Raw genomic sequence first — 26,754 nt, 5'->3', positions numbered from 1 at the left:
CAGAATGTTCAGCTCTATCACATACTCAACTGTGCCAATAGCTAGTAATCAAGGTATTGGATCACCATCACTGATTTGAGATTGCTCCATTTTTCTAAATGTTCACTTACACCTTATTACACTATAGGATTAATTCAATAAACACACTAGGAGTTGTTCTGTCTGTAATCGGTCATAACAATCTTTGACTGGAAAGCACATGTAAAGAGGGAAAACTGTACACTATAAAGAAAATATAATACACTGAATGAGCTTGCTTTAAAAGGAAAAAAATATTTTCATAGCTAAGCACAGGCATTGACAGCAAATATGGCCTTACTTGGAATTCATTACTTTTGTTGTCTTTCATGGCTTTCCTTTGTTTGTGAGAACAAGATATCCTCTTGCCACAATTCACTGATTTGCATAATTGTTTGCTGTTTGTCAGCTTCACTGCTGTGTTGCTCAGCCACCCCCTATTACTGTCCTTTCACTTCTTCCTTTGCCTTCCTTTCATTCTCATAATTTCCTTATGTGTCATTCTTTATAGTCAGGTGCCGATTCTTGTGTATAGCAAAATCTTCCAATTTTAACTCCACGGTTTTCCCCAGCAACAAGCACTCCTTTCCAGTGTTTTAGTAAGCTCCCATCATTGTCACTTTAACAGCTTCAATATTTAGTAGAAGCACCGTGTTGTTAATCATGGCTTTCTTGGGATCAAAATAACATGACAGGTTTCCAAGTTCAAGTAGTGTGCCTATGTGAAGACCGACCACATTTTCTTTTAGGTGCTGGGATCGAGCAGTATTTGCACAGCATGGACACTGATTAATGAAATGTGACAAGTGCACCCAAATGTCCAGAATTTAGCCAGCCTTAATGTGCAAAAGGGGTCTATAATAATTGTTTAATGTTCTTCCACTACTGTTTAGTTCCAAAATACGTACTGAAGTGTGAAATGTTTTAACAGTGTTATTTCTCACAAGCTAGGATAAAATCCAATTAGGTCTTTTTCCTTGAGACGTTTTAGGTGCTAAAGACCGCAGATGATACAATTGCATCAGTTGTGCTCAGGACAGAGAGAGGCTTACAGGTTCTTTGGAATGAATGTTTGTCTCTTCAGGTTTTGGCTCCCTAACTCTACATACCCAAGTAAAGGGAAGTTAGGGACCATGGTAATTTTCCTTTTAAGTTTTGTTAGTAATGAAGAATCCCATTCAATAGTTATTTTTTGCTAGCATATTATGTATGTACTGGCAATGAGGTTGATGCATCCTATCCCTGTGTCCCTTGTTTGGTAATGACTGGGCAAGGTATTGAGACAGTCTTCCTCATCTAGGACTACGACCTTGACTGAGCAAGCACAGCATTGCTTAGATTCCAAATACCTGTGAGCCAAAAATAGGCCACACCAGAATTGTTTGTTGCTTCTTCCAGGACATAACTACGCCCTGCTTGGTCCCTGATCAGGACATCCCTCTAGTTTTAGAGCCAGCAGGAGATCCAAAGAGCAAGGTAATTTTCACTTTGGCTGCAACATAGGCTGGGAACTTTCAAGTCAGCTGCTCCTCCGTAGGACAGAAGAGACTACCAGCCCTGTACTGGCCTTTTCTTCAAATTATAGTTCAAGGCTTTTCCCTTTAAACTTTACCTTTGCAACATCCCTTTCCAAATCATTCCCTTGCAAGTTTCCCGTTCACACATTTGCAGTTTGCTTGTGTGCACATGGTCAGACCTGATTCATCCAAATCAGTTCAAATAATCAGTTTTCATCTGATTTAAGGAAAACTTAAAAATGAAACAGATATGCAATAATAATTATTAAATAAACCTGCTGAATTTAAGCATTAAAATGGTTGGGATAACAAGACCTGTGGTTATACCAAACTCAGTTCAGCCAGATCCTATGAAATATCTTTTGCTGTTTGTTTCTGGTTTTGGTACTGGTTAAGAACACACATTGAAAATAAAACTTTTGAAACCACTTATTTTGGAAACATACTAAAGTAAGTTTGGTGATTTTCTTATTTGACTCTTTAACATTTCATCATTTAATTGAATGAAAAATATATTTCACTGCCATTTCAACAAGAATTCCTTGTTGTTTTGCAGTTCGACTAGGCAATTAAAATTCCACAGAAGTGAGTAGATTTTTATGGCTGGGCATAACCTTTTAATATACTATGTTTAAAGACAGTTCTTTTCTTCAGAGGTGCATATCTGAAAATTAAGAATTGAGTAGTTAAAAGATTTCGGAATTAATATAGTAACTATTAACTGGTATAAATAATATTAATTTAATGGATTCTGCTTTTCTAACATATTTTCCTCACTGAACCCCCCTTTGCGTGTCTTGTATTCTTATATAAAACATCACTGATTTCCTTTTGGCTGCCTGTTGGACTTGATTGGGTTCATTTTCAAATTCTTCCATGCCAATTTAGACTGATAGTAGAATGATGTCAAAGTGCGTTTGATGTCTCCTTACTGTAAGTAATCCTCTGTAATCTGTGCACCCTCTTGAGAGTTCCTATTGTGCTCTGCATTGGCATGAGGCTCTTTAGAGTATGTTAGAAAGGCAGATTTAAAAAAATAAAATAAAATACAACCCCCTCAAAACCCCAAACCTGAGCAAACCTCAAAATGGGAGAGGAAGGGGAAACTGGGAACCTGAAAGAAAAAAAAAAAACCACACAAACAAAAACAACCTAAGAGGTAAAAATTGGGATGAAAATCTAGGTTATAGAATCGAAACTAGAAAAGGGCTGTTTCTAAATCTTTTTGCTTAGTTCCGGTTTCCTTCAATTCCTTTTTCATTTTCAGTATGCTGTCCTTATCTCACACTTCCCAGGGAAGTTTGTGTACCCTCCTTCTTCTCCATTCAATACTTTTATTCTTTTCCTATTCCTTTATCCTATCCAGAACACTTTTTTCCATCTTCCAGATCACCCCAGTTAACTTCTCTCCCTTTCCAAGTTCTTTGCATTATGATACTCTGTGCATAGCCACAACTGTGCTTTGCCTTTGCATCGTGTTGAAGTTCACAGACCACTTATGCATGACAGTTATTTGTAACAGTGTTACACTGATTTTATTTTAAAATGTTGAAGATGTCACTGAGATCTCTGCAAGCTTGGTAAGGTTCTTAAAAATGATGACCTGACTTACTGTTTCCTATTTTTGTGCTTCTTAGAGGTTTAAGCTCTTGAAAAATAGTTTAGGGGTAGGATGTGGGAACTGCCATAATTTTGAAAAGACTATCTTTGCTAGTAAAATTTCAAACATTTCTAAAATTTACCTCTTAAGTGACTGCTATTCTTGCTTAAACAACCTGTGATGGCAAGCAGAACCTGCTAAAGAGGTCTACAAAAGCAGAAAATATTCTTGAAAACAGTGATTGTCTTGAGAAATAAATATAACTTTAAACAGGATGTTGCTTTCTAATGTTTTTAATTTTGCTCTGTGGAAATGAATAGACATGAACCCATATAGCAAGAAAGAGTAATTGGGCAGTTAATTATATAACAAAGGCAGAAAGGAATCACTTTGTACCTCATAATTGGAAGGTTTCTTACAAACTTAACTGCGGTGTAAATTCCAGCCTGTGAGATGATAATAACCTCTAAAAGTGAACTTGGGCTTCACTACTATGATCTAATTGTATGGTTCACTAGCTCAGCAAATTAAAGTATACCTGACACATTTGTGATCAGTTCCATGTAGCGTATGTCTGTAATTTATACACAACAGGATGTGTATCTTAAATTGCTCAAATAGCCAGTTACTTTGATTTTTAGTCTTAAAAAAATGAAAACTTGACTGAGCCACATGACTTATAAGAACATAAAATATTTGGTATATCTGTTTTAAATTTTCATCAGAAGTCTTATTTCTTTAATCTGCATTTTGGATTTTGATTATATTTAAAATAATATATGTATACTGAGTGCTTTAAATTTCTGGCTTTGGCCCTTCTTTCTGCCTTTAGAATGCCATCATTTGTGTTATTTTAAGTGGTGTAATGAAACATCCTTATGAGTCTTAGGCTTTAGCATATTGGATTAGCTTTTTTTCATGCTGGCTGAAATATTAACTTTCAGCGGAGCTGAGAAAATGCAAGCAAATACTCTTTTATTAGAAAGGTTATGTTCTATAAAATCAGCTCAATAGAGAAATTTTTGCTTGTTCTGTCATAAATTTTCAAATAAACTTATTCTTGTATCCTTTTTAGTTATACATGAGCTAAGGTAAAGCTTTAAGTGTCTGTATGCTATTAATTGCCAATGCAAGGTGTTTGGCAGACTTTGGGGGGATATTTAAAATGTAGCACATGCTGGACTAGGTTTTTTTTAACCTGTTATATATATGGATGTTTTTAAACAAAGGTATTAAGAAAAAAGTGTAAAAAAATTTGAGAGGTACAATATACTTCCATGAGGAAAAGTGAACATCACTTTACTATGTTGTTTTGTTGGTTGTTTTTTCTTTGTTTGGTTTTGGTTTTGTGGGGGTTTTTTAAGAGAGAGAGAAGCGGTCCCTTATTGCTTGACATGTTTTGTAGTTTTTATTTTTTGCCTGTAATAATGATTTAGTACATTAAAGTATTCCTTAAATATATTTTTATGATAAAACTACCAATTACAAGAATACATTTTTAATTAATGAGTTTCTAATAGCTATAGTTTCTCCATGACTATTCTGTCTCAGCTCTGGTCCTCAAGTATACAGTTAAAATTTGTGATGAGTATTCATTATAATCTTTTCTTAAAAAATTGAGATCATAATATAAGGTCATTGTTTAATAAAAATGCAGCATGGAAAAGCAAGGTTTATTGAGAAAGAAAAACAATATTATATTTTTCTAAAAGAAGCAAATATTACACTGTAAAGACGAAACTGATGTACATTTCTCTGAACAGTGAGAAATGTCAAGTGATGTAACTTTTTTTATTACTGAAGTGATGCACTAAAATAAGAGAAATATGTCCTTCTCATAGAATGAAAGAGAAACAAGCAGAAACTATGCAGAACTAGTGTGGGGATGTGAGAGAACTTACTAGTATTTTTGTGAACTTGGCCCAATGTCCTTTCCCTATCTTTTTGTAGTTCAGTCCAAAATCCTTAATCTGTAGCTATCCAGGATATGATTAATTAAAATTATTTCTGAAAAATTAAGCTTAATTTATTTTTATTTGGGTTTTTGTTTGTTTGTTTAATAAAATGAACAAATTGTTATTTTAATTTTTTTTATAACTAATTCTTCAATTCGTGTTTTTTGTCTAGCTGCTAAGGAAAAGACATATAGGAAATGACATAGTTACCATTGTCTTCCAAGAGCCAGGAGCACTTCCTTTTACTCCAAAAAATATTCGTTCCCACTTTCAACATGTGTTTGTCATAGTCAAAGTACATAATCCTTGCACTGAAAATGTGTGCTATAGGTGAGTAGAGCCTTATAACTATTTAAGTTTGTTATTAAAACTGCAATGGAACTACATCTTTTAATAGTTTTTTGTTTCCTAGAGATATTGTGTATACAGTTTTAAAATATCTGCTGCATTTTCTGTGAGCTTGAAACCCCAAAGTCTCCCTTACACACATCTAGAGTTGTGGGGCACAGTTTGTAAGCTTAAATGGTATATGCAGAATTCTGTGTTGCTGATTTATGGGCACAAAGTGGAGATATAACAAGTTAGCGAAGATAAGATTTGCAGACATAGCAATAGAAATGAATTTAGAAGCTGTATTGCACCTTTCCTTTTCCAAAAAAAGTGATTTACTATAAAGTACTGTAGAAGTCTATTAGCCTATATGAATAGGCTAATAGCAATATGAGGGGAGGTAATGGTTTTAAACAGAAAGGTAAATTTAGATTTAGATTAGATGTCAGCAAGAAATCTTTCACTATGAGGGTGGTGAGGCACTGGAACAGGTTGCCCAGGGAAGCTGTGGATTCCCCATCCCTGGAAGTGTTCAAGGCCAGGCTGGATGGGACTTGAGCAACCTGGTCTAGTGGGAGGTGTCCCTGCCCATGGCAGCGGGGTTGGAACTCCATAATCTTTACGGTCCCTTCCAACTCTAACCATTCTATGATTCTATGAGATTCCTGTATATGTCAGTAGGACCCTGGGATGAGTCATGGCCTTTAAGCACACAAATGAGGACTTTTGGGGAGTATAAAACTATCTCAAATTTCAGATGACATTAACTCTCACACTTTAAGTTACTGCATCATGAATTCTAACAACGTAACCAAGTTGGAAGCATAGTTCTTAACTGATTGCAAATTGTGCAAATGATTATAAGGACTTGAGGCATAATGGTGCAGATTTAGGATGTATAAATGTTATTTTTCATTGTTTAGAATGAAATTAAAGTACATAATGAAGTCAGGCCATATTACTGTCTTTTAGCTGTCTTTTAGAACTTAAGTTACATTTTACAATTTAAGATAGCTTTTAGAACTTGATTTTGTTTCAGTGTCTCTTCTGTGTTTAATAATCCATGACATTTCATAAGTTATATTTTTCTTATTACTAAATGGTGTCTGCCTGTCATCCCAAATGTGACTGCATTTCAGTTGAACTAGCAGTAGTTGCATGTAGCTTGCACAGTATTTTGAAATCCTTTTTCAGTAAATATATTATGTAGATATCAATTGTAGGTATAATTGTATCAATGAGAAGATATTCCTGTTTCTTTTACATATTGCTGTGATCTGTCCATGTCAAGAATTGCAGGTATTTTGAAATTTTACAAACGTAGAGTAGGCAACTTAAACAGGTACAGAATGCTACAGAATTATAGACACATTTGACACCCATACTTTTTCTTTGTCTTCACCCTTCATTGTAACAACATATCTGAGGATTAAAAGAAATTCTCTTTATGTTTATATATTTCTTAGTTTTAAGATCGTGCAACTGAGTGACAGCTGAAAATTATAGGCTTACATTAAAAAATAATTTTTAAAAATGCTTCTCTCATTTATGTCTCACAAAGCTTTTTTATATTTATACCATTAAAAAAAAGACAGTGACACCCTAAGAAGTCATCCTTGATATTTTTTGTGTTAGTAAGATACATCCATAATGTCTTTTATATATTTAAAAGAAAAAAAGCCATTTAAAAGCAGACAACCCAATCAGTTTTCTTTGATGTGTCTAAAATGTCTGAAAATTGACATGTCAAAGCTAAACCCAGCTGTGTAAATGGGCTGCACAGATCACAGTTCTGTTTAACATCTGATATTTTTTTTTTTTAGGAATTAACCATTGTACTTTTTTCTTTCTATTTCCAGTGTTGGTGTTTCACGATCAAAAGATGTACCTCCATTTGGTCCACCCATTCCCAAAGGAGTAACTTTCCCCAAGTCAGCAGTCTTTAGGGACTTCCTTTTAGCCAAAGTCATTAATGCTGAAAATGCGGCACATAAGTCAGAGAAATTTCGAGCCATGGCCACAAGGACACGTCAAGAATACTTGAAAGATCTGGCAGAAAATTTTGTTACCACAGCTACAGTGGATACTTCAGCAAAGTTTAGCTTTATTACTTTAGGGGCAAAAAAAAAGGAAAAAGTGAAACCAAGGAGAGATGCACATCTATTCAGTGTTGGAGCAATTATGTGGAATGTGATTGCACGAGATTTTGGCCAGTCTGCTGACATTGAATGTCTTCTTGGAATCTCCAATGAGTTTATCATGTTGATTGAAAAGGAATCAAAAAATGTTGTATTTAACTGCTCCTGCAGAGATGTTATTGGATGGACGTCTGGATTAATGAGCATCAAAATATTTTATGAAAGAGGAGAATGTATTCTTCTGTCTGCAGCAGATAATTGTACCGAAGACATCAGAGAAATTGTTCAAAGACTTGAAGTAAGTACAGTTTCTAAAAGGGAATTCCAAATTTTTTGTGAAGAGCTACTTGTCTACATCTCCTTTGAGATGCAATTAAAAATGTCCTATGTTTATACCTCGGGAGTGTTTTCAGTCTTCAGAGAGCATTACAAACAAGAATCCTCACAACAACATATTAGATAAGTGTTATCAACCCGTTTTCAAGGATGAGGAATTAGATACTAATAATCTGATAGACTTGCCCCAGGCCATGGATGGTTTCAGTGTTGAAATCAGGATTCAAAGTCTAAGCTTTTGTCTTCTCTTGCTGTAGCCTGTTCTCATATCACACCTTTGTAGGTAGAAATACACCTTAATTTAAAAATATACAAAATCTTAATGTGTAAAATATATCACTTGGACTTTTATAATAACCCATGTGAAGATTAGCAGAAAAATTTGTATAAGTGATTCTGCTGATTTGTTCCTCTGTAGTGAGCAACTGCAGGAAGTAAACTAAACCAATCAATGCCAGTTTTTACAGCTGACTGGAGAGCTTTTCAGATGCTTTATGACCCTGTTAGCACAACTGTCCTGTAACTTTTTCAGTCAGTACAAATGAACTGAAAGGAACTCCAAGGTAAAAGTGCTGATGCATCTCCTTCATGTGGTTACACTTTGCCCTTTGATCGTAATTTAACTGATCCAGATGGTCTCAGTTTTGTTTATATTAGATGTCCTGGTACTAAAAAGAAATCATTGTGCTTACCATTTTCACACTGGAGCAGTTGGATTGCAGCTGATGTTTTAGGGCCTCTGTAGTTCTGCAGTCATGTTTAGCATTGCTCAATATCATGCTCTAAATAATAACCTTTGTCTTCCAAAGTACAATTAAACTTTCAATAGATTAATGTCTTTAAACTTTTCTTGCTACTGTTAAACTATCCTTTTAATTGAGGTCTTCAGTTTCACTTTCCTTAGACAGATATTTCCCTTCTGAAAAATAGCGTACACATAGTTCACTCCTAGTAAGTATTGCTAAATGAACAATATAAATTACTTAAACAGATGGAAAATGAAATTCAGAGTTCTAGTGAAAACCTCTACTGTAATCTGTGACAATTTATTTTGCTGTTTTTCACTTCTTTGCTTTTATAAAACATGGAAATATCCCAGTTGCTGAGGACAGATCTTTAAAATTCAGTAATTAAAAACACGAAATGTTCATTTATATTGAGTACATCCTCTTTTCTGTGGTCAAATTTTTGGTTAAATAATGACATTGGTTTTAAATCTCAAAAAATTAGCATCAGTCACTGCCAAGTTAACCCAAGTATTAGCTTCAATTATCTATTCCAATGAACTCTGGCCGCTTTCTCTCTTTCACTGCCGCCTATCCAAATTCCACGTTGCTTAAAAGAACTAGCTGTCATTACTTGTTTTAAAGCTTTTTTCATCCCAGTTTCTTACCTCATATTTTTTCTCCTTTTTCCCTGCTTCATCCTCTCTTTTGAAAGCTGCATGTTAATTTTATTCCCTAGTTGGTTTATGATGTTGAATGCTGTCTAAACAATCCTTGTATACATTTTGATATAAGAGCTCGGAGGTGACCATTACAACCACTAAAAAGTATTTCAAACTCTGATTCCACACTTCATATGCATCCTTTAAAAACCCTTTTAAGTGACTCAGAACACAGCTAAGGTCAACAACCATATGTGCCAGCAGATGCTACAGATGAAAGCTCAAACTGTGACGTAATATCAAACTTCAGTGACCAGATGATTAACCCTTTTCAGTCACTAGTAAAGCATTTTTTTTAAAACCGGCAAGTAGAATGTTGCAGTTACTAAATGAGATTGTCAAAGAACTATCTACATTTTAGTGCCTGGGTTTAAATCATGCAGATGAATAGGAAATTTATCTGAATATTCAGATAAAGCGAAGATGTGAAATTACAGCTGAGACTCTAATTTTGGTTTGAAACAAAAAAATCAGTTCAGGACTAAAAAAAGAGCTGGGATTTATCAATCAAGAGTCATATCTGTGTTTGTGGAGGAGAATAACTAGTGATATAATGTAGAAAGAGCAGCAAAAGCAAACTATAGGTTAACTTTGTGGGCTGTGTTTGAAGACAGAAAAAGCAGTAGTTCTGAGCCTCAGGATAACAGGGAAAGGTGGAGTGATCCAAGATTAAACGAAAACCCTGAATGGATCTTTAGACAAGAATCTGAGTAGATAATTTCCTTACAATCTTGTGTACTTAAAACTCTTCACCTTCATCATGGGACTTACAGTATCTCTGTCCTTTAGTTTCATCTGTGTTAAGTGCATTCAGAGAAGCCAGCTCTTAGTTCATGTGCAGCCACATGCTCAGTGCTCACCTTATCACTATCCACAACTACCTGAAAGGAGGTTGTGGTGAGGTGGCGGTCAGTGTCTTGTCCCAGGTAACAAGCAATAAGACAAGAGGAAAAGGCCTCAAGTTTCACCAGGGGAGATTTAGATTGGATATTAGGAAAAAATTCTTCTTCCAATCAAGCATTGGAACAGGCTGCCCAGGGAAGTTGAGTCACCATCCCTGGAGGTATTTAAAAGACGTGTAGATGTGGTGCTGAGGGACATGGTTTAGGGGTAACTTGGCAGTGCTATGTTAAGGGTTGGACTTGATGATCTTAAAGGTCTCTTCCAACCAAAATGATTCTATGAGTAATGTGTGTATCTTTGTAATGCGCACTAAGCAACCATAAACAGCATGAACACCTTTGTGGAACTGCTCTTAATGCAGTGTGACCTTGGGAAGATCCCTTGATCTGTATCATAACACATGCATCTTTACAGGGCAGAGTATTATAAAGCACCGTGAGATTTTTGTATTATATGCATTATGAACAAAGATTTTTGATAATGTTGTTTCACCGTGGTTAAATTTTTGTTCTAATTGTACTAATGGAACTGTACTAATAACTACTGGTTTTGTGACACTGACAGAAGGGAATGTTAGGGTAACTCAAACCTTTACTTTGTAATGTGGACTAGAATTTGGCCTTCTCAGTTTGGTGCGGTATCCTAGCATGCATGCTATTGTACGATTATTTTTTACAGGGCAAAACTGTTAAGGACTTTTTACATAGTGTATAGAAATGAGCCTGCTTAGCAAAGGCTGAATTTGAAGGATTTTGGCTACTCTATATAATGACATAATTACTTTTCATTGAATATGAAGAAAGTAATTTGTTTGTTTCTAAAGTTCTGAGTGACGGGAAAACTCTTACCCTGTTTTTGTGATGTCCACATCTGGAGATGGTAGTTAGGAATCTTGACTACAAGGCAAAATAAATGAATATTATCTTCATTGCTAAGTTCTTGAGGAAGAAAAGCTGCCAGAATTGAAGCATTTCACTCGATTTGGTTCATGTTATATCTCAAGTTTAATGCTATCTAATACTGAAGAAAAAAGCCTGCACACCTGCAGTTAGTCAGCCAACAAGAATGAAGTAACTGACAGGACAGCATTTTGCTTACTTTGTGTTTTGAAATTAAAGCAGCTGTCAAGTTTTCAATAAGATATAAATGGCATTGTGTTAGTGTTGGGCAAGGGGGAAAGAACTCGACACAGGTCAGCTACTTGCTCTGGGGATGTAAGATTTTTAGCATTGTGAAATATTTTGGTTTTTTTTTAATGCAGAAACTTTCACTCAACCACAAATGTTAAAATAATTGTTAGTATTAGTATACTAAAGATACTGAATGTCAAGCAATATATGGCTTTATAGTGTTTGAAAACAGATCTGTTTGTGTGTCCAAAGAAGTGAGTGTCCTGACAATAGTGTAACAATCTGATACTTCTTTAGATAGTGACCAGAGGATGTGAAACCACGGAAATGACCCTTCGGAGGAATGGGTTGGGCCAACTTGGATTCCATGTGAACTTTGAAGGGATAGTGGCAGATGTGGAGCCCTTTGGTTTTGCATGGAAGGCAGGCCTACGGCAAGGCAGCCGCCTGGTTGAGATCTGTAAAGTGGCTGTGGCAACTTTGACTCATGAACAAATGATTGACCTTTTACGTACTTCGGTGACAGTAAAAGTGGTGATTATTCAACCGCACGAGGATGGAGCACCTAGAAGGTAATGAGCAACAGTTCTCTGTGTGACATTTGTATCTGTTGTTTGGGGTGGTTTTTTCTGCTACTGCTTAAATGATGGCTCTTTTATTGGAGGCCCTCAGGGAACGGATATTGTCTCTCATGTTTGGTGATACTGTTATTGAGGCTCTTAAAGCAATCTTTTGCCCAAAGCCACTGTTGGGTTGTAATAGAAGATAAAGTGGGATCTTGTAAGAAATTTAATGGGAAATTTACTTTTATATGGCTTTGAAAGAGTAAGAAGTAAACTTTAGTGCATCATGACTGAGCTATTTTGAAAGCTGATGTGACTTCTTTTCTTTCACGGGAGAATTTTATGTTTTAACACTAAATTTGAAAATTGGGAATCCTTCTCTGAAAACTGTACCTTGTCTGTCTTTGACATTTCTCTGACTCCTGACTATTGCAAGAGATTTGTTTTATTTTTTTCTTATGTTGAAATTTTAACAAAAGTAGTGAAATACTGTGTTGTGGAAATATATGGTACCAAGTTTTAGAGTCCTCTTCACTTTCTACAGATATCTAATTTAGTCATATTAAATAGTAAATTACATCAATGAAATCATCAGTTAAAGCAAAGAAATCTTGCTGCAACATGAAATAAATGCTCACACACCCAGGAAAAGACTGTAGTAAAGATTATTACAGTGACTATGCCATTGTTTTCAGGGATGAAATGCAACTTTGTTTTATCCATGCTCCTTTTTTGGTGACAAAAAGATTTTTGCTTTTCTCTCCTTTTTTGAATATTGTGAGGTAGAGAAGTTTAGGGAAAAATTAAAACTTGAAAATAATATTACTTTATCACATACCTTGTCTAAGCACTGTTAGTTTGGTTCATTCTAAATTAGAACTGTACCAGAGTAAATTGAATTACTTGTCTTCTTGTAGAAGGCCAACTTTAAATCTCTTGTTGATTTTTAATTTAACAGAAAAAACATTAGAAGTGTTGCTTTTGGCAAGACAACAAGCTATAAAATTTTACGTAGCGTGCAACACTATGAAGTTGGTGCCAACTGTACACGAATACTGTTTAATTGGTGGCAATTCTCCAAGTAGTCATTGGCCTGATGAATGACACAGAAGTGCCCTCCCCTGCCTCAACCTGCATGTTGATGTGTTGAGTTCCTTTCAGAAGAAAATGCCTGTGAATGTAGAATGCCACCGTTTCACTTAGTTGGATACAATTTGCAATTAAGCCTCTCTTTGCTTAGCTTTGCTATTCTCACCATCTGCTTCTGGGTATGAATTTTTACTGACTTGTTTGGTATACATTTCCAAGCTGTTTACAGAATATGAGCCTAATGAGCTGATCCTATTATATTGAAGGTAAAACCATGTATTTTATGGGCCCTGGTGGAAAAATACATATTGTATGAATTGTTTATATCTTCTGTGATAAATTTTTAGAAATAAAATGTTAAAATCTCAGATTAGCGTGATAGATGGCACTCAGACTATGTGTAGGAGGAGTTTTAATTAAGTGCCACCAAAGTGGGAAAAATTTGCAACAACTGTTCTTCTTTATAATTTTGGGGGGTTTTAAAACTATGTGACTAATTATAAAGGAAAATGATTATTTTTTAAAAAAACTATATTTCTAAAATACAAAAAGCACTAAAGCATTTATGTTTAAGTTCTTTTTCAGCCTCATCTCTCTAGTACAAAAAAGAAATCTTCGTTAATGCCTCTTTTTCTCAAATATAAACTTTTCACTGAAACAGAAAGCTCCTCATTTTCCTCTTTATATCTTCAAAACATGATTAGTGATTTTGATTGCCCAACTTGAAAAGGATCTGATATCCAGAGTTTTGAGCTTGCATTTTCTCAATGTTCATAATCTAAACAGAGTAGACAGAAAGCAATATAGATATCAGGTGACAAGACTGAGAGTTTCAGTTGACAAACACGACCTATGTCATTGTTGTAAAATATATTAATGAGTGAGTGAGAAGAAAGACAGACATACATTACCAGAGATTTGGAGAAACAAGACAGTCTAATCACAGCTACTTACTAGTTAAAACTTCTGCAAATCCATCTCCCTGTCTCCTACTTAATGGCTTGTTTTAGCCATGTGCAATGTCTTACCGTGCAAAATCATAGGAACAGAGAATAGCTGAGGTTGGAAGGGACCTGTGAAGATTGTTGAGTCCAACCCCACTGCTCAAAACAAAGTCAACTAGAGCAGATTGCTCAGGGACATGTTCACTGGGTTTTGAATATCTCCAAGGATGGAGACTCCACAACTTTGGTTCCAGTGTTCAATCATCCTTACAGTAACAAATGTTTTACTTAAATTGAAATACAGGAAATTCCATTTGTGCACCTTGCCTCCTGTGCTTTCACTGGATACAACTCTGAAGAGCCTTATTCTCTCACCTTTTCTCCCCATCACTCCATTGGGTATTTATACACCTTGATAAGATCCCCCCTGAGCCGCCTTTTTCTCAGGCTGAACAATCCCAGTGCTCTCAGCCTGTCCTTGTGTTTCAGATGTTCTGATCCCTTAATCATCTTTGTAGCCCTTTGCTGAACTTGCTCCAGTATGTTCGTGTCTCTCTGGCACTCTTGGTATCAGATTTATCCAGAAATTTGCAGGCAGTAGTTTTGGATGTAAAATAGGTGTGTATGGAGAACTGGAATCCATTTCACCTTCGTTTGACAAGAAATGTCACTGTCCTTGGAGAATCCATGTATGGCTAAGTAAGATAGAATCAGGTCTCTGTTTGTGATTTCCAACACCTATCTGTGAGCAACGGTTAAGGCGGGTGTGCCAACTCATCAGGAGAGAACTTTTTTATTGTCAAGTAGCTCTAATAATTATCAAATAATACTCAAACATACAGATATTTCCTTCAAAGTTGGGGGTCCATCAATCCTTGATCCACACACTGCACACTTAGAAGAATGATGGTTCAAAAGCAGGACAAAGCTTCATATGTATGCTCCAAAAATTTTCTTTCATTCACAGCTGTTTTTAGAGGTTTTCTTCTAAGAAATGATGCTTCAGTCTGACGCATGTAAAACAGTAGATTTGGAGGCTAAAATAAGTATCTTGAAAGTTTGACTCATCTACAGAGTTAGCCTGTGGTTTTTTTTCCTCTCTGTCTCAGCCTTATTTCTCAAGGTAGACATTGATAGTTTATAAAGAAAAAAAAATTACTTTAAATGTCATATTCTGGGGTCTCAAGTTCAGCCAGTAAGTTTTTGTCTCCAGTGCATAGATATAAAAATACATTCATCTTTGTTTCTACAAGAATTGCTTGCATTAAAAATTGACATACATTTACTAGAATATAAATATAATTTTAGTGTCCCCCCCCCAAATTCATAGTTGCATGAAAAATCCCCATGTATCATTTTCTTAATGCCTGTCTTTCATTTACTGAGATAATCAGCTGATTTCCCCTGCTTGAAAGAGTAGTTTCTGCTTAGCCCTGTCTGCTGGGTTTTAGGAATACGAAGCAATGAGGACTTTCTGTTTAGGTACCTTATTAGCACTGGTTCCTTGCTGGGATCAAATTCTGAAGTGAGTTTGCACAGATTGGACACGAGTGCCATGGAGTATCTTGGGAATTAAACCCTTCAAATGAAAATGAGTTTCAAGTGTGCAAGGATGTTTCCAAAGCAGTCCCACTGCCTTGGAAAAACAACAGCTGAAGTGGAGAACTTGAATCAGGTTCTTAACTTGATTTTTTTTTTTCTGTTACCTTACCCACAAATCACCCTCAGTCCACCAGCCCTTTATATTTTGAAAGAAAACCAACAAAGTGTAAGTCTGCATACACTGAGAATATTAGCAATGAACTACTAACAATGAATTTATGTTTTGCTGCAAACTTCAGCATAAAAATAAGTTATTTGAAATGTTGAAGGTGCTTACAAAAGAATGTTACAGAGTGATTAGGGAATTACAGAGGAAAATTCTGTTAAATAAATGTGTTCCATTACTTAATATAGATCCTTCTACCTATAGTCTTTATAGCAGTATATGCAAAGGCATTAGCAATCATGGAATAACGCCTTTCATTTACTATCCTATAAAATTCATGAACTTGAGACAAAGCTCCTGCTGTTTTCAGTTTGCTTCAGCAATTAAATAATCATGCACAAATTGAGAAATCATAATTATTTGCAAGGCACCAGGCTCATATTTAGATAGAAAGAAGAAATTGTTATTTAAGACATAAATTCTTTAAATTACAAAGCAGTAGTAGAACAAACATGCTGGTCAGTGTATTCAGATCTGAATGAGTATCCGTGTGTCATATTTTTTCTATGCTAGGTCTTTCCCTTCAGAATTGTTGATTTGTTCTTCTGTTGTCAATATTACCTAGTACTGCAGTGCAGTAGATAGATAGAATTATACATGTTTTAACAGGAGAATAATGATGTTCATTCTAATTCGCTTTCACTGGTGGTGTCTCAGTAATGCTCAAGGACACTATATCCTTAATCAGTCAAATCCAATCAAGGAATTCAGGTACTTCTAAATCCATTTTAAACTGTAGATTCTGCTTGAATCTTGCTCGATACATTGAAACTTATGTGTCTGGTATGGTAGTTCAACTACCGTTATATACAAAAAGAAACTACGTAAGAACTGCTTAAGAAACAATTTATAGAAAGTTTAGAAAATGAACAAAACTTTAAGCAAAATTTCCAGGGATGGGTGAGAAACAGGACCTCAGGTACAATCACTGTAGGAGATGTAGCAACAGTAGTTTCCACCCGTTGGTCTGAACAAGTCACAGACATTTTGCTTGCTGTTTTAGGTAATTTTGAAAATGGAAATATTTTGGTAACTATGGCTGAGACTGCCTGTGGGCTGCTATTAAGTACTACTGCATTTCTTTTGAGGTTGTTTTATTCTCTTGAACATTGCAAACTCTTTCTTACAAATAAAATACGTGTAATGACTTTCTGTATTTTCTACTCCTGATGCTTGTTCCTCTTAAATAATTGTGATCTTATTAGACAATTGTGTTTCTAGGGCTTTTTTTTAAGTAACAGATAACCAGCAGAGTATAGAATGTTTGGAAAAATGTTTTTAGGAAGTGGAAGGGTTTACTTTGTGGAGGAGTTAAAATCTTCTCACAAGAGAAGAATTACGTCCCAGTAAGACCTTTTGTCTCTCTCCCTGCTTGTGAAGTCTCTGCTGCCACTCCTGCCTTTGGAAGGGTGGCAGCACCAGCAAGCAACAGAGTTTAGGCACAGGGTATGGGCTTCCCTCTTCCCTGTCTTTAATACATCACGCACCATGTGCTCTGTCTCTTCTCTAAATAACCAAAACATTATGGTTTTCTTCTGCATCAAAGAAAAAAACATTGTTTAAAATTTTTTTTTATTGTTTAAAAAAATATATTTTTTTTTCTGTCACTTTTTATAAATTCTTTTGAGCTTTATTCTTCCCAACTTAGTTTTCAAATAAAAGGATGTGTAAACTTGGTCTTTGTCAGTATATACGATTTGCATTTTAACAACTTTCCTTAAATTCATTGTGCTTAACAGAGCAAGGCTAAGTGTTACTATAATCCTTGGGAAGCTGAAACTTTATTGTATAAACATCTTTTTCTATTTTGATTTGCATCAAAACAAAGGAAAACCTAGGCAATGTATGTAACATATGGTCTCCACCCAGAAACAGTCTAACAAAGGAACTATAAACTCTATACACTAAAAAGGTATAAAGTTGAAAACAATTCTCTGATGCTTATCTTATTTCTCATCCAAGTAAAAAGTCTTTGAGTTTTTCTTACATTTAGTTATGAACGAACTCATAGCAGGACTTAGTTATAATTGCCTAAATTTATTCTGGGTACAGTTGTTACAGTGAAGCAGAAAAAACCAAAAGTGCCAGGCAAAGCTGATTGTCTTTGTGGAGAGACGAAAATAAGAGTTTCAGAGAACCACATGTTTTTGGCATTTTGAATGAATACATTGCCTACTCAATTCTGGGTCAGCAAAAGTTTTTCACTTTAAATAAAGGGTTATATATAACTTATTATATAAAACATTTTTTAGGCTCCATTTTTATTATGTCTGGGTTGGAATGTGCAACATCTCCATGGAAATAGCAAGTGATTTGATCTTTATCTCATTGAAAACTTTTTGGGTTCATGGAATCATAGGATAATTCAGGCTGGAAAGGACTGCAGGGGATTATCTGCTTCAACCTCCTACTCAAAACAGAGTCAGCTGTGAGGTCAAGCCAGGTTATTCAGAGCTTTATCCAGTCAGGGATTCAAAAACTCTGGGGGTGGAGACTGCATAACCTCTCTTTGGGAAACATATTCTACTGGTTTTCTCTGAGGATAATTTGTGTTTTCTTAAAAAAAAAAAAAAAATACTTGATATACTTTTAAATTTCTCCTTTTAACAAAAAGGAACAGAAAAACAATGTCACTGTATGTGTGTATATTTTTCTATATAATATTAGGGTAGTATTCTATACAATAAGCTAGTCTCTATTGGGCAGCTTTACTGGGTATTTGGTAAGATAAACCAAGCATTTTCCCCTCAATTCTTCCTCATTTGTTTATCATTTGGAAATAATATCACAGTGTGTAGTTGTATCAAGCAGGGAATTTTATCTCTATTGGCAGATTATTTGCCAAATTGGAGCAACTTCTAGTTCTCTTTTTTTTTTTTTTTTACTGCTGTGTGGACTCTACAGTGTTGCTGTAGTCCATACAGTGTTATTTTTTAATTTTTAATTCTTTCATCCGTTGCTGACATAAAGGTATAGCATAGATCAATGAAACAAATCCTGTACACAAGAAAACTTCTGCAGCATTCTTTGAATTTTTTTCCCTGTTCCATTTGAAGATGTGCCTCATCCTCACAGTGTTACTAAAATTTCCCCACTGACTCCTGTGAGCAAACATTCTGGCAGTTGTCAAGATCTCCGGGCATCATTGAGAAGATTTTTACTATGCGGTGTGTGCATGTCCCGCTTAAGTGGAGAAAGGAGTTTAAAATGTCTTTAACTTGTTACCTACAATAGTGCTCTGCAGAGAAAAGACTTACGGACAACTTTTGTGCCACTCATGTCACTTACTTGCATTCATGATTCAACCTAGCAGATAGTGTTGCTGACAGGCACTGCAATGCGAACTTTGGAGCATGTTTGGAGTGTTTATATCGATGGACCCTGTTATTTAGAATCCAGCTTACAAGAGCTGTACAGAGACTATGAGTTGGGTTTAGGCTATTATTACAATTTGAATGCTAAATTTCAGGTCTTAGAAGCTCTTGGACTTCAAATTGTTCGTTTGGTCCATCAATTGAAGTAAAATATAGATGTAACCACTTAGAGTATGCTTGAGGAATTTTTATCTTTCTGTATCAGAAGTATGGGTTTTTTTGGTTTTTTTTTTTTTTTTGTAAAAGAGAATTGGATGGAAGTTCCACATAGCAAAATTTAAAATGCATCTCTTGAAATGCATTTCACTGAATTGGTTTTAAGATCGGTATATTATCAGTCTAGGTGATTGCTATGCTGTGTGCAACTGCTAACATTTATTAATGTCTTCATGGTCATCTGTAGCTTGACATTTTTATGCTGTTTCAAATAAGGAAGGCAGGAGTTACTCATTGAATGTCTTTTTGCTGCTATGGGGAGTTGCTTTGAAGAATACCATAGTTCGTCCTACTTAAGTAAAGAACAAAATGTTTCAAAATCTCTTGATAACCTGGAAATCTGAAGTTTGAAACAATTAGTTGCCCCCTGAATCTGACTGGTGGAGGGATAAATAATCAATCTGTGGGCATGTTTTGCAGTAGTTAGTTAAATCTCCTATCCTTCTCTTTTTAAAGCCTTTTGGGGTTCCAAAGATGCTATTTCTGAACTAGAAAGATATTTTATTGCTGCAATTGTTATATTTAGATTTTTTGTTGAATCAAATTAGATACATTTTTTTCAATTCATTAAAAAGATATATTTGTGAGTCATTAAATGGCATATATATGGAGCCAAACTTTATATTTGCCATTTTATTTTAGATTCAACTGATTAAAGATATTATACATGATACAATTACTACTTCTTCATGACTGATTCCTGTATGTCCTCATGTGTGGTCTTATTCCTAATCTTGTCTCTCCAGTATCTTAAAGACTACTTCAAAGTCAGGCTTCATTCTGAACTCGGTCCTTTCATAGCTCAAAGACTTAGATATCTATTTGGTACTGTTCTCCTACTTCATTTGTCCTCTCTGTTACTTGCTATTTTAATTTCTTAAGTGGGAGCATAATACTACTTTTACATCCCAACTGTTAGTTTTCCAGCTCTTCTTCATCTACAATCTTATGGTGAATTTTGAAGGCGTTTCTCTTTAATGTCACAAAAATCTTTCCTATTTATCTATTTTTCCCAGTGATTCTTCCTACTTGCCAATAGCTTTTGTTCTCCATAATTGTTGTCTTTTGATGTAGCTGTTTTCCTGTTCTCTGGGATTTGGAAGTGTGACTTGCTCTGCTTGTGTCCTAGTTTCCATCAGCAGAGACTGCAGGGGTTGTTACCGCCTTACTAATCATACAAGCCAAACTCCTTGGTTGTTTTGAGTGGTTTTCTCCTCTTTTATTTCCTGACTAGCTCCTTTGATCCAACGTCCTGTCTGTATTTCTCTTGTCTTTTTCATACAACAGTGCAGGCGTAGGGCTCTTAGGAGGCCTCTAAATTGTTTGTCAGCTCACCAACACAAAGATTCTGTTTAAAACTGAATAGTAACAAAGATCAGAAGGACAATGAGTCCTTCATAACAAGGGATTGTCAGCTTCAATTCTTCAGCTCTGTGAAGGGACTGTTGGAGAATTACCACTTATCTTAAGCCAGGAGTGCTAAAGTGGGCAGCAGCCTTATCTGAGGTTGCCATAAGCAATCACATACATATGTTGTGCTATGAAATTATTTTAAAGTAAAACTGATTTACTATTTGTCAAATGACATCTCTTTCTTTTTTGATGCAGTGTGACTACTAGTAATATGTTTCTGAGATATCCGAACATGGAATTTTTGTCTTGACTTTTTGACCAGAGTTCTCTTAGACCATTTGAATCTTATCCACTGTCTTGCACTCGCACTGCAGTAGATGTAGGGAGTCATTGGAATCGAGTGGTTACCTCCAGGAGGCACTTCAGAGGGTTAGAGAAGGGGAAATGCATGTATGTCTCATTTAACTACATGGTGAGTCTAAGCAAAACTAAGTTACTAAATTCTGCTTTTCAGTTAAGTCCCTACAATTATGTGAAATTAATCTATGTTTTATTATGTGGATTTAATAGACTGCTTGATGACTCCTCAGTCTCATTGTGACACCTTGTGGGAACTGCTGTAGTGTAAGAACAAACATGAACTGTAATAGAAGTGATTAGTTTCAAATGCAAAGTTTGAGCTAGAAGAATGCAATTATTTACTGCAATGCTTGATACAGATAAAGACTCCTTATTGAGCAAGATTAAATGTTTTGTATTGAAATGGTGATAGTAAGGGATAATTTATTGGTGTAATACAAGTGGTGAACACCAATGATTACTTCTGTATCCCTACATCCCCCTTAGTGGTTCAGAGCAGTGATACATTAAACTAAAGTTAAATTGTAACCAGTCATTCTAGTTTTGTTATTACCCTTACAAATCATTCATGGTACATGAAATTTGTAGATACTTGGGGTCTAAATACTGAACGCCAGTAGTTTAGTATCAACAGTAGTTCACTATCAACAGTTATGTCTTACCGCTATCAACTAGTTTTGATAGCGGTAAGACATAACTGAAAAGAAGGCTTTTGTGTGATTATCAAGGTGGCAAACTGCTAATCATAGTATGTGAAAGCTTCCAACTTTTCTGTGGAGATGAACACTTACCTTTTTTAACTAGCATCCTTGCCTAATGTAGGCCCTTCACAGAGCTTTTTACAGAACCTTTATATGTAATCTTAAATTAATATTGAAAGGTTTGGTTAACATAGCTTGAAAAATTTAATGGACTGCTTGATAATCATTTCAGAGCATAATGCTCCTTGCAGTAACATTTGAATATTGCAGGTTTTTACAGTGGACTTTTAAATTTTAATATGAAGTCATGACCTGCTAGCTATATTATAGAATCATGCTCTGTGTAATTGCAGAGTAGGTTTTATTAACCAAAATTTTTATAGGATAATATAGCTCTTGAACCAAAGATATTAGTAGGAGTCTGTGCTTTGTGTTGAAGATTTGATTTAATTAATACTGAACTATAGTGAAGGACAGGAAGTGCTATAATTTCTGATATGTGGTTAAGACTTGATCACACTTGCTTGATAAATAACCAGAATGTTTTTCAAAATGTTGTATTGACTATAATTGGGAAAGATATTTGATATCCTATTCTTGTTTAACATAAATTGAAATATATTTTTAAAACCATAAAATATAGATTTGTCTTTACATATTCTTTAAAGTTATTTTTTTTTAAAAAATAAAAATTTAAATTAGAAAGTGAATTAAAAGTTATCATTCAATACCAGTGCCAATATATATTCTTCATCCATTGGAATAAGTAACATTATAAGTAGAAGTTAGATAATGGTCAAATTAAATATTTAATAGGAAATTGCATTTAGTTTTGTGGGGTTTTTCATGCAAGGTAGCTTGCAGTTTGATCCACAGTGGGTGGGGATTCTTACTGGATTGCAGGCGTGAAGTAATTAATTCTCTTTGTTTCTGATACAGAAGGTAGCTACAGTTATGGCTATTACATATCGCAGTATACTGCATTATCAGTTCTTTAGGCAGTGCTTGTGAAGCAGTGAAGCATAATTATTCATATAAATGTTGAACTGATTGATTTGGGACTTTTAAATTAAAATTGAAGTTTATGTGACAAAGGAAGCCATATAAAGTAGTTCCATTTTAACCACAAAAATCGGGGGGGGAGGAGAGCAGCTACATCAGTCATCTTGGGGCTCCATTTTGAATGTAAAAGTATCACTGTTAGATTTGAATAGCGATTTGAAATGGGGTGGTTTTGTAAGCCTTTTTTTGCAGGAACATTGTCCGGAATATTTTTTTTTTCCATTTATCAGAGGAATACATTTTCATGATGTAAACAAACAAAAAAAATTTACAAAATTTTAAACTTTTACTCTTTGCAGAAAGTTTGTTCTTTGCTATTTTTATATCATGCTTTAGTCACTCAGTTAGCAAGCTGAGTCAAACTAAATAGTAGTAACAATCCCTTTTGCCTTCAAAACCCGTGGCTATTTTTACAGTAAAGTAAAAATAAAGTACTTTATGGGGGTATCTAATAAGGGATACAATGGCAGTTACATGCTATAACTTTCTCAATTACCAAGGCAAACTGTGAAATCAATATCCTAATAATTAAAGTTGGGGAGGGGGTGGTTTGTTTCTAACATTTAAGGTCTATAGGAATGAAGAAGGGGCTGAAATGATTCTAAGAAATCAGCAGAAATCAACAGAAATTGTAGTCTAGATGATTGTTCAACTTCCTAGTCAAATAATGACAAACTGTGTATATGGCCACATGAAAAATTATGCAATGCACAAAACTAATATTTATCTTGCTATGTCATGTGGGCTTTCTTTGTTCTGTTCATTTTGTATATAAAGCTTTATGGAAGTCTTTAATTGAATAATCAATCTTAGGCTATTTTTTCCCTTTAGGAACTTTCTATGTTCATATGACATGAAGACCTGCTCTGGAAATGAATCAAGGTTACGTTGCTAGAGGCTGTAGTCTCTTACACTGTGGTGTCATTTCTTGCAGGCAGTGAATGAGGCAGGGTACTTTATGAAGAGAAAAATGGTCTTGGGATATAAGCAGTTGAATATTGCACTGGAGGAGAAATACATTTTGTGTATGCTTCTGCAGTAGAAATATTTGTGTGATTCTGTGCAATTTGCTTAATTTGGCCTTTCCACAGTGTTCATCATTCTAAGAGCCCAACATGTGCTTTGTGGTTTTCAGAAGCGTGAAACAATTTTAAAAAATAAATGAACTGGAGTAGTTTGAAGCCATGGTCTGAATAAATGTGACATTGTCAGAGCAGGGGGAAGCTATAGATACATCGAATTGACCTTCTGCCACTAATTGATAATTTTGTAACATTGGTTTCTCTGTAGTTCCATTCCTTGTCTGTGGGAGGAGACTATCAGGGTCTTCTTACCACCATGGGGAAGCTACAAACAGAAAATCATTCTTGTGAAATTCTCTAATGCTGTGGGATAAGAGAAGCTGGAAAGAAATGAGTTTTACACCTAGTGAAAGTATGCAGCCATCAAATAATTTCTTATCACAAAACAGTGCAGAAAAATGCAACTGAATATCTGATACATGTTAAAGTATAATGGTAGTTATATATTGAATAGTACCTCTTCAACCAATGTCGTCTGTTATATGCATGGAATGTGGTAAAGAGTTCTTTGCTGAAAGCAAAAGAGAATGTATATGATTTTACTCCACTGACAGAAAAAGGACAGATTAAAGTTACATGTGCAACAAAAAAACCCTGAAATTTCTTACCTTCTGAGTTCTTAAGCTTGCAACATTAGTGTTCTTTTGATGCACAGTTTTAGCACGATCCTTTAGACTCAAATAAATAAATAAATAAGCAAAGGTAAGAAATTCCGGCATGTCCAACTATGCTTTGTTGGCAAATTTTACTGGTGAGCTTAATATTGATATTTCCGATCACAGAACAACCTTGAAAAACCAGGAATTCCGAGTTCTCCTTCGCAGTATTCTAGTGACCCCTCTTCAGCTTGTCCTCATCATGGTGTCTTCTACTCTACATTACCTACTAATCTCCACTCTCAATGCTTTATCCTCTATATTTTATAGTTCTTTATTTACCTTCTTCATGTGTTTGAGTGCAAGCAGGGACTGAGACCTAATGCTACAGGATAAACAGTTTGCCTGTCCGCTACCACAAAATTCATGAGCCTGAAGCATTTGGCTCAGAGTGGACATATACAGAGTATCTACTATGTAACTGCTACAGTTGCACACTGGTCTTCTCTTCAACAACCTTAAATTACATAGTTAGCATTTTGATAATGAGTGGGGGGGCGTTTAAACTGCTTACCAGAACATTGACAATGAAAATGTTATTTTGGTGTTTGGCTCAGAAATTTTAAGGCACAGTAATTTAATGTATGAAAATCTATACAGTTTATTTAAACTGCACTTTTGTGCTGAGTCATTTGTGCCAAAACATTTTCCGGATTAAGACTGGAAACACTTTACACACACTCTATTATACTTTCTGCAGGTGATTTTAATTTAGTTGGAAATGGTGAATATTGAGTTTTCAACAAAAGCAAAGCTCAATCAAGACAGCTCAAGAGATAGAGCAGAATTGTAGTTGAGACAGCGAAGTAAATTTTCACTATTTCTTACTTAAACTTCATGTGCTGCATTAGAATGTTTTAGGATATTTCCTTTAGAGACATTAATTTCGTATGCACTGCTTATCAAACATATAATGGAGACAGTATGTGAGAATATAAAATATCTGCAATGATAATCAATGCTGGCTTAAAGTGGTGTGAAGTTTCTGTTCACTAATTTCTGAAACACTACTCTTGAATTCAACTCCAGTCTGTCTACAGCAAATATCCCACTGGCAGACTGATCCTTTGGGGAACACTGCCACTACTTTTACCTGAGTTTATGCTTTCTTGGAATGCTGTTAATGTTTAAACACGCTGTAAGCTTCAAGCAGAGGTTGTGAGCCAGACTGTTCCTGATTTGTCTCTTCCTTCCGCTTTCCCATTTCTCTTCCAGGCAAACCAGATTAATTTATAAAAGCTTAATATTTTTTTCATTTTTGAAGGACAAGAAGAGAGTTCAAAAACCTTTGAGCACATGAGAGAAAATCCTTTATTTTGAAATGTTTCCTATCTGTTTGGTATGATAGTTTTCAAGCATTTGAAGGGCTGTACAATGCTATATGAACACCTTTGGGCACCGGCAAGAAAAATATGCATATACTTCTGACTGTAGAATGAAAGATTTCTTTTTCTGTTCCCTCCAGTAAGACTGATCAGCATTTTTATTTGTCCCTCAGGGGTTGTTCAGAACTTTGTCGTATACCCATGGTGGAATACAAACTTGACAGTGAAGGCACCCCATGTGAGTATAAAACCCCTTTCAGAAGGAATACCACTTGGCATCGGGTGCCGACTCCCGCTGGGCAGCCCCTCTCTCGTGCCTCTCCAATCCTAGGAACATCTGACAGACTGCAGTGCCAGCAGCTTCTCCAGCAGGCTCAGACAGCCATTCCTCGCAGCACTTCCTTTGATAGAAAACTGCCAGATGGTGCAAGGTAATATACTCTCCCTTTAATGCCTGTCATTTTCCTAATGTGCCTTACTTTAGGTATCTCTGCTCTAGAACTTTGGTATAATTTTTTTTTAAGCCTTATTTTGTTGAGTTTTGATGATAATTTTAATTCTGAGGTTGTACTGAAGAGCATTCACTGAGCCCAGTTCCCTCTACTTGAAACAAGTGACTTTTGTTGTTTGTGATCAAAGCGGATGGTACTGGGGATCCTACTGCTGAGGACAACTAACCTTTCCCTCTAGTCCCAAATTGATGAGGTGGGAAACTGCCTTGTTACTTTTTGATCTAAATAATGTCCTGTCCCTCACCTTTTGGGATCCTATTTAAACAAATAATGAGTGTAAATAAAATGAACTCATCCCTTTAAAAATGAATTATTTAATCTCGTTACCAAGCTATTGGCATAGTTTCAAAGGGTGCTGTAACTCATTACCAGTCC

At 35.4% G+C, this 26,754-nt stretch overlaps 1 protein-coding gene across 3 annotated transcripts in view; it reads left to right on the top strand.

The window, feature by feature from the left end:
- SIPA1L2 (signal induced proliferation associated 1 like 2) overlaps positions 1-26,754 on the top strand; it is an 83,972-nt gene that overhangs the window by 20,746 nt on the left and 36,472 nt on the right. For 2 of the 3 annotated variants that reach the window (XM_074163477.1, XM_074163470.1), the window contains exons 6-9: positions 5,263-5,420; positions 7,280-7,856; positions 11,672-11,946; positions 26,041-26,298. In XM_074163477.1, the coding sequence (XP_074019578.1) occupies positions 5,263-5,420; positions 7,280-7,856; positions 11,672-11,946; positions 26,041-26,298 (1,268 nt within the window). Of the gene's footprint in view, positions 1-1,416; positions 1,495-5,262; positions 5,421-7,279; positions 7,857-11,671; positions 11,947-26,040; positions 26,299-26,754 lie in introns of all 3 variants that reach the window. The other variant, XM_074163462.1, reaches the window with a different exon arrangement.

Source organism: Numenius arquata, chromosome 2 (assembly GCF_964106895.1).
Source record: "Numenius arquata chromosome 2, bNumArq3.hap1.1, whole genome shotgun sequence".
NCBI lineage: Eukaryota > Metazoa > Chordata > Aves > Charadriiformes > Scolopacidae > Numenius > Numenius arquata.
The sequence above is the reverse complement of the archived record's forward strand: the minus strand, read 5'-3'. Positions and strand labels throughout refer to the sequence as shown.